The sequence below is a fragment of the Kryptolebias marmoratus genome, linkage group LG1, assembly GCF_001649575.2.
Source record: "Kryptolebias marmoratus isolate JLee-2015 linkage group LG1, ASM164957v2, whole genome shotgun sequence".
NCBI classification, from domain to species: Eukaryota; Metazoa; Chordata; class Actinopteri; order Cyprinodontiformes; family Rivulidae; genus Kryptolebias; species Kryptolebias marmoratus.
Window position 1 is genome coordinate 18,012,051 of NC_051430.1, and position 8,600 is coordinate 18,020,650.

An 8,600-nucleotide genomic window follows, 5' to 3' on the forward strand; every position below is an offset into this window, starting at 1 on the left:
TAAAATAAATTGTATTTTATTCAAGGAATGCAGATGTAGAAAAGTGCAAGTGTTGCAGAACGATAACAGGAAAATTATATTTAATTTTCTCTGTCGAATCTCTTTCCGTGATGGCAAAGCTTCATACGCAGATGAAAAAGGTGTTTAACACTGTTAGTCGCTGTCAAACTACAAGCCTACAAATTAATTCACATCCACAACAGAGGGATGATTTTTTTTTATCTCACAATGCAAATCCAAGTAAATTATTAGTGTACCTGTCACTGCACCTGGTGAAAGTTAGTGTTGTTATGGCTTAATCAGCAGAAAAAGAAAAACTAACGGCGACTTTAAAAGTCACCAATGAAGCAAGAATGACATCATGTAGCAGAAAGCTCAATAATTAAATAAATTGTGCTATTTCAAACTGTAAAGGAAATGAGTTGTATGTTTGATTGCATTGTGCCGTATTTCCTTTTTAATTTATTTCTTGATTTTCTAAGATGCTATTTTTTCCAATTGTTGATTACCAGATATTACTTTTCTTTTTTTATTATTATCCCTAAAGTCACATACTCTTATCTTTCCATCACATCTAAATAAAATAGTGCTTTTTTTATATTGAGGAATGTAAAATAGTGTGCAGTAATTTATTTATGGTTCATAGTCTTTGTCATCCTTTAAATTACTTCTTATGTTTTAATAAAATACAAAAAAAAGTATTCTTGTGTTAAGAGAAGTAAAAATATTTGCTATTCTAAATGTTTCTGTTGAAATTTTGGTCAATTTTTGGCTTCCAGAGACAGAAAAGTGGGATGTAATACTTAAAAGTACATTCATCATTTTTACATCATATTTTATCTTTAAAAATTGGTGGTAATGGAAATAATTATTCCTGATTTCTTTAAAAAATATTAAAAATTAGTTGTGAATTTTATATTTCATCCAATTGCTCAATGAAAACATGCTCTAATCTGTGACTAAAATCATTTAAACATTTGAAAAGGGACTCGCTGTGAATAATACTAAGTTTCAAACACAGTAAACATGTTCAGTGTTGTAGATTGTGAGATCAACACCTTTCTTTTTCCCCCCAAGCAGCCCTCAGGTACATTATATATGTAACACAAGTTAATCTGAGCTTTTCAAATAAATGAAAAGAAATGTGAGTCTCAGTCTGTCAACCACACGCTCAGAAATCAGTTCTTTTTCTCTTAACCTTCCCGTGGCCTTCAGGTCAAATTGACTCAAAGTTAACGGGCTTCTCTACCTCTCTCTGTTTTGAGGGCTTCAGGAGGGGTAATACAGTCCTTCATGACTGACTTGTCTGCTCTTGCTGAGACGCCTCGTCACCAGTTGATGATGTCTCGAACGTGACCCCACAGCTTGGTGATCCACAGGTTCACCCCAAATTCTGTTAGGTACTGAATCTCTGGCATCAGCATCTTGCGGCACAGCGTCTTATGGGCATTTCCTATGTTTTTCTTCAGGTTGTACCCCATGATCGACTTCTCTCCGATTGGCTGCCAGGGCTGCAGGTCTGTTTCCTGGATCCTGCCAGCTTCCACAGCTTGCCCCCCCTCAATACAGATTGATGTCATCTCCTTATTTCTCTTCTTTAGCTCTGCCACGTCCTTAGCCATGCGCTCCCGTCCGTAGGCGTCAACCTTCTTCCAAAACGTTCGGTTGAAGTGCTGGTATAGCTTCCAGTCAATGGCGTTCCACTCGAGGGCCCTGGCCCTCAGCTCGGGGGTGAGTTTAGACACAGTGGAGCCCTTGCGGGCATTGAGCTTGAAGAAGAGCAGGTCCTCCATATCCCAGCAGAGTGCTTCCTTGAGCAGGATCAGTGATTCTTCGAAGTGTTCCACCAACATGACCAGCTGAAAACGTTCGGAGATGAAACTGATTCTTTCATCCACCCGCGGGTCGTCCGGCTTCAGGGTGTTGTCCTGGCCAAAGTCAAAGAACAGCAGATTCTTGAGGTAGAAAGAATTGAAGCCCCCTGGATCAAAGTAGCTGTGGGGGTCGAGCAGGAACTCTGTCAGCTTGTCATCACCTGGTACCTTCCAGGTGAAAGGTACCAACCGGCCAAAATAGTGGAACGACGACTCAAAAAGCTCCGCGGGGTCCCGCAGAATGGTGATGTAGGACGCGTCTGTGGGTAGCACCTTAGCCACTTCAGTAGCATTGAAACGCATGTGATTGCAGATGATGTTGAAGCACATTCCAGGTTTGTAGTCTTTAATGTAAGAGCGATGGAACGGGGCTGGATAGAGGAAGTCATTTCTGCTGTTTGGGAAGGCGAATTTGAGCTGGTGTTTTTCTCCAAAGCGAAAAAGTATGTTGAGGAAGGTGCTGCTGGCTGTTTTGTGAGTCTTCATGAACATAATGTCCACTTTTGGAGAACAGGACCGTTTAGTGTTTGTTTGTGACCTGTTGGAAGCTGGCTTGAGGTGGAGCTGGGATGAACTGCGGGCACAGGAGTAAGGCACTGGGACCCTGCAGAGAGGAAAAACAAGTTTTTAAATGTGTTGATGAGAGGGTTTTTATTTGCAAAACCTCCCAGTTAAAACCTGAAATCAAAGAAGAATGGAAACCATCCAATTTATCCAATCATTTTCTATACCTGGTGTCTTTCTCCAGTGGTTATTGAGTGAGAGGCAGGGTGCACCCTGGACACTGGCCCATCAGAGGACCACATAGAGACAAATGAGACAAACAACCATTCACACACTCACAACTAGGGACAATGTAGAGCCACCAATTGACCTGACATGCATGTTTTTGGAAACAGTGTAATAACTCTGTTGTAAATCATTCTATTACAGAAAAAGTTCAGATCTGTTGAAGTGTGGTTCTGCAGAAAGGTTGTATCTCACCTGCTGTGGCTTTTTAAACATCATCATTTTGGAGAAATCGAGTTTAGTTCTTGATGAGCTAAGGGCTAGTCTGAGCGGAACCAGGACCAAAGAGGATTGTTGGTGTCTTAAAACAACTCCAGTTTCAAAAATTTCACAGAGGTTCTTACAAACTCTGTTTTATAAACCCTTACACTGCTGTCAGTGTCACACTCCATAGTTATTTACTTAGAGAGCTGTTTGTATGTGTGTGTGTTGTTTTTTTGCAAGCAAAAATAGCTGTAGATAGCTGTAGCACTTTTAGGGAAGCCTGGAGCATATTTTGTTATCTTCAAGAAGCAATTAGGTTCACAGCTGGTGAACTGCTGGTAGGACAGAAAACATAAATAAACACACATACTAAACATAAAAACTATGGTTGTACGTGTTGACATTTTAAACACTGATAAAAGATTTAAAAAAAGACTTTTAAACAGATACAGACTGTTTATCTGCCATGATGGGAACATACTGAATTCTTTCCTCAACTCAAACAGGATTGATGTGACTTTATGTACAAGTCACTGAGGTCCTGGAAGGAGGCTCCAGCAGTTTTACCACACATCTTCACAACATCCTGCAGAATAGTTCTGCCAGAAAAAAAACATGTAATGTGAAGCTGATTGGGATGTAAAATATAAAATAGAGTTTGGTAAGAATTAAACAATTTTTCCAAACTGAGGTCATTCAAAGAGCTATACACAACAGGTAAGATATTCATTGTTCAAAACCTTTCCACATAACCCCATTTCAAAAGATCTGAACTGTTGCTTTAATCCAGCTCTAAATACAGAATTGGTAGAAGAAATCTGATAGATTTATATATGTAAATATGCATACACACACACACACACACATATATGCATACATACGTACACATATACAAATACACACACAAGTACATTTTAAATTTATATGTACGTTAGATATTGTCTTGCAGTACAATCTAATTTTTCAAATGACAAGTTTTTATGAAGTGTTAACAGATTCTTTTTTTCTTGAAAAACATTTACTCTTTTAGAATTCTATGACAGGGATCTATTTAAACCAATTAAGATTTGGGCATTAAAATATTAGAAAAGTTGTAAAATACTAAGAGGAAAGATGAATAATGAAAAATGTGGTCAAACTGTTGAGGAACTGAACTGGCTGTCTGCAGCACAGACGGCTCACAAACTCACCCCACATTCTATTACAGTTTTTATTCCACATGATCATTTTTCTGAAATGCATGAGCACAAGCGTTCTAAGTCTTACTCGGGCAGACTGAAGTGGATCTGCGGGTTGGAGAGGCAGTAAACAAGAATCATGCTGCTGGTCAGAAGCGCGCCCAGGATCAGGCCTTTGCACATGGACCTCCACTGCCTCCCTTTCTTTCCCGTCATGATCCGGCAGAATGAAAGGTTACCTTAAAGACACAGAACAAACCTCCTCTTCATCCCTGTGCTTATAAAACAACTTCAAAATCATAGCAAAAAATAAAAGGCTGGCGCTTCAAAAAAAGTACACAGCAAATGTTTTTTTCTTTCAGAAGATAACGGTCCTCTCCAACCTAAAGCCAACACTTTAAATGAATTATTTAGATAGTTACTAAGGAATTTAATCGAAAGTAACTCTATCTAGATTGCAATCTTGGCTCTCTGGTTTCTAGTGCAGTTGAACACAGATTATAGCCCATGGTTCAGCCATTACATCTAAATGTAGTGTCTAATTTTTATCTGTGGATTTAGATTTAAAACATGAATAGGTTAATGTAAGGTTTCTTTATGTGTTCTATTTTCCACTAATCACATCTCTACAAACTCTTGTTTTTGTATATCTAATACAGTCACTGGATGCACAATAAATACGAGCCTAAAGGCAGAACATGAGTTATTTTATTTTGTCACTTCTTGTTTAAAGTGAACCTCCAAATGAAACACCGTGATGCAGGAATGTCACAGTGAGCCCCCAAAAATGTTACGTCTGTGACCTGAAATGATTAACCTTGTGTTCCGTACTCCTCTAAAGAATAAATTATGCACCACGGTGGAAAATGATACAGCATTCTCCCCCGCAGACTGCAGTAAGACGAGCCACCTGCTGACTCAGCTAAAAGTAATGAATTTTATTTATTTCATGACATTTATAGTCCAGCTTGTTCAGACCAGAGCTCTGACTGATCCAAAGCATCAGGATAAATGTCAGCAGATGCTGCTTCAATATTATTAATAATAATAAAACTAAGTTTAAAACAACTGCTTTTATTTGTAACTAAGTGGTTTGTTTTGTAACAAGCTAAATTCCAATGTTGCAATTACTAACCCTGGTTTTGAAGTAATACATTATCCCTCTTCAACATCTAGAGCATACAAGCAGCTGAACATAAAAGTACCTTAAAACTGCACTTCAGAAGTTTTAGAGCACATGCTGTAAGTAAGACAAAGTTTCACCTGACGTGCAGATGCTGACAGCTGCAGAGCACCAGACGTCACAAACCGGGACGGGTCCAGAACGTCCTGAGACTCAGCACCAAATGATCTGTTATGCGTTGCTGTGAGCGTGAGTCAAGCCAAATAACACACAATCTTCTTCACGCAACTCGTAATTACGCACAGTCATTAGAGGCTTTGGCCGATAATGTCCACATGAGTGTTTCATTAACTGCATCGTGTCTAACCACATGTTTCAAAACTTTACAGCTGTGTGAGTTTTCAGAATGAGTTACTACATTCAAATGTCCCTGTTGGAAATTTACATTTCATTCAGGATTATTACTCATTAACTTCCTTTTATCTTGTTTTTTTAAGAAACCTAAAATGTGTCATCTGTCTGAATGATTTTGTTTTTTAGAGTTGATAGCTGAAAGAGGTTTTTTGTTTATGATCAACTTTACAATCCACACATTCTAGTTATAGTTGGCTGTTTTCTGTACTATTAGCAAAATATCTCATGGACCACTCATTGGATTTTAATAAAACGCTCAGAAAGTAATCACTGGGTTGACGTCTACAACTGATTAGCTTTTAGAGTCAGCCCGATTCAAAATGGCCACTACAACAATGCATTCTTATCAGACACATAAATGGTTAAAACTCAGTCAATTCTACAAATATTGGACTAAAGTTTGGTGTGGTAGTAGCTGAGCATCATTCCCAATACAGACTTTGAGCGCAACACCTCGGCATTGACTGTTGGAGTCAGCCCTGTTTGTCTGTTAGCAAAATATCTCATAAACAACTGGAAGGATTTCAATGAAACTCTTAGACAGTAATTATTGGGTTATAATCTTCAACCAATAAACTTTTGGAGTCAAGATGGCCACCACAGCTAATCAGCTTCAGCCTACACAAAGATGGCTATATTTCAGTGAATTTTACAAATACTGAGATAAACTTTGGCGTGGTAGTAGCTGGCAGTCATCCACAACACAAACTCCAAGAGCTAACATGTGAGATATCATGAGAGAGCCCATAATGTTATCTTCAAGGTTTGACCAAAATGGCTATAATTATTAAAATTCTTAACATAAGATGAGTTTAAAAGCCTGGTGTGAAAGGCAGCAGGTGATATGCATTCCTTTAAGGATCCCTAGGTCTCTCATTCCTGTCAGTTTTTGCTTACCTTTGAATAAATCAGCCTTTCAAAACTCACAGTTTAGTCCCACCCAGTCTACCACTGTTCAGTTTTTATTTAAATCAGTTTGAACAGCTTAAGGTACATTTCCTGCACTTGAAATTTGATTGAGTTACCATTCATGTTAACTCTTAATCTTTCCATCTGAGGTTTCTACAAACATTACTGTTCAAACACAATCAAAAGAGACATTTATTTGCTTTGTCTGGACTTTGGAAAAGGATTTCTGCTGTCACCAATGTTGGGAGACATCTGAGGACATGTAAACCTTGTTAAGATTCGCCTGAAAATGTGGTGAACATGAATATGTTTGCATCAGTTTTAACAAGATTTTACTGGATTCTTTTTCTTAAATATATGTTTTTGTAGTAGACGTTTTATTAAACGCCTTCTAAGTTAAATATTTGTCCAATTTAAATAATTACATTTAACAATAATCTATTCAGAGGATAAAATTACACAGTTAGCTTCCAATGATAACCTGGGCTTCTGTGAGCCTGCACATCAAACTAAAACGTTTTCTTTTCTACCTTCATGGCAAAAATAATTAGATTAAGACTTTAAAAAACATTAGAAATGATGACTGGTTATTCCTATGTTTTTGTTTTACGTGTCTAAAAGTGTTGCATGACTTCTTAGCAAATTTATTTCTCCAGCATATGAAATGATTAGCTTTTAAAATAAAAAACAAATGAAGAAAACTAAATTAAAAGAGAATAGCTTCTCACCCTCGTGCATTCATCCAGAGAGGAACTACCAGATATGCGTTCTGCCCTTCTGCATCATATCCATCCAGCTTCAGATTTTTAAAGCAAGTTAATCTCCTCGTGTCTGATCTTGACATGCTGTCACAGACCCGGCACAGTCCGTGCTCCTCTTATCACACGTCATTTGCAGCGGGATGTCATTCATCTGCACATTGCTCCTCTTCTCCTCTTTCCTCCCCGTGCCTCTGTGCGCGCACACACACCTGACGCCTCCTTCCCCTCAACTTTCAATCCCAAAACCGATCTCGCTGAATAAAGCACTGCAGGGAGGTTCATGTAGCCTGTGACGTCAGGCGCTCCGTCAGGGGACATGCACTGCTCGCTGAGTGTAAGAGAGAAAGAAGGCAGAGAGAGCAGAGGAAAAAAAAAAAAAAAAAAGAGGAGAGGAGGATGGCTGTATCGTCCCTATTCTGTGTCTGCATAGAGGGCTTATTGAGTGCAGGAACTGAAGTTTGAGCTGCATGCTGATAAGAGGGGGGAGGGCATCAAAAAAAGAAAAAAGAAAACTGCAGAAAGTCACAGCACAAAAGCTCTAATTGTTCCAGCTGATCAAGCCTGCTCTGTCTATTGTCTGACATGCTTTTACAGCAAGCTGGATCTATACATGTGGTAGGATGAATGTACATAGAACTTCTTTTAAAGTTTGAACAACCGATTAAGTTAGTCAGCTGAATAAATACATCTTGGTTTGTTTTTAAAGTTGTGTATGATGTTGTTTCCCCGTTTTGTTTTTTTTGCTCTGACAGGACACAAATCCCAACCTATTCTTGTGATGTGATTGTTTTCAATAATCTCCTAAGCAACGCTGCAGAAAACTTCAGCAGGGATGAAATAAATTCCGGCTCTGCGTGACAGCATGTAGCAACATGTGGCCACAATAAACGCCTCACCCAGTACATCCCACATGAACCTCCATCTCCGTCCCTCCACACTGAGGCCCCGGGTTCCTAGAAGGCGCACTCGAGCCAAGCTGCACCACAACACTGTTGCTTTTGTTGGGATGGGAGTGTCTTCGCCTTTAGGCGCCCGAAGTGCCAGGCTGAGAACCGATCTGGGTGGGAATGCGTGGAATGTGTCAAAACTGAGTCAGGAGGCTGAGGAGTGGGGGAGAGTGACTGGACTGGCTTTTGGCCCACAACATCACGGCAGCGATGCTAAACCCTGTTCGTCATCAACACCCACAGTTTGTGTGTAAACCAATCAGTGAAGGCGTCCCACTGACAACCTCGACCCACTGCAGTGATGTGAACTCTTCCGCCTCCTGGCTCGTCCTCCATTTACATCTTTGGAGCCTTCGTACACAGCTGCAGGAGGTGAAGCCCGTTTGAGTAAAAAATAATTC

At 39.4% G+C, this 8,600-nt stretch overlaps 1 protein-coding gene across 3 annotated transcripts; it reads right to left on the reverse strand.

Annotated features, from left to right (window-relative positions):
- gal3st1a (galactose-3-O-sulfotransferase 1a) lies at window positions 1-8,545 on the reverse strand. 3 transcript variants are annotated; one of them, XM_017413665.3, is made up of 3 exons: window positions 7,220-8,532; window positions 4,134-4,284; window positions 1-2,478 (listed from the first exon to the last, which is right to left on the reverse strand). In XM_017413665.3, exons 1-3 carry the CDS (start codon window positions 7,227-7,229, stop codon window positions 1,329-1,331), a joined length of 1,311 nt encoding a protein of 436 aa, XP_017269154.1. In that variant the 5' UTR covers window positions 7,230-8,532; the 3' UTR covers window positions 1-1,328. The 3 variants fall into 3 exon arrangements, with proteins under 3 accessions (XP_017269154.1, XP_037834115.1, XP_037834121.1); XM_037978187.1 differs by lacking the exon at window positions 7,220-8,532 and adding an exon at window positions 5,309-7,186; XM_037978193.1 differs by lacking the exon at window positions 4,134-4,284 and having other exon boundaries at window positions 7,220-8,545.
- Window positions 8,546-8,600: the final 55 nt, after the last annotated feature.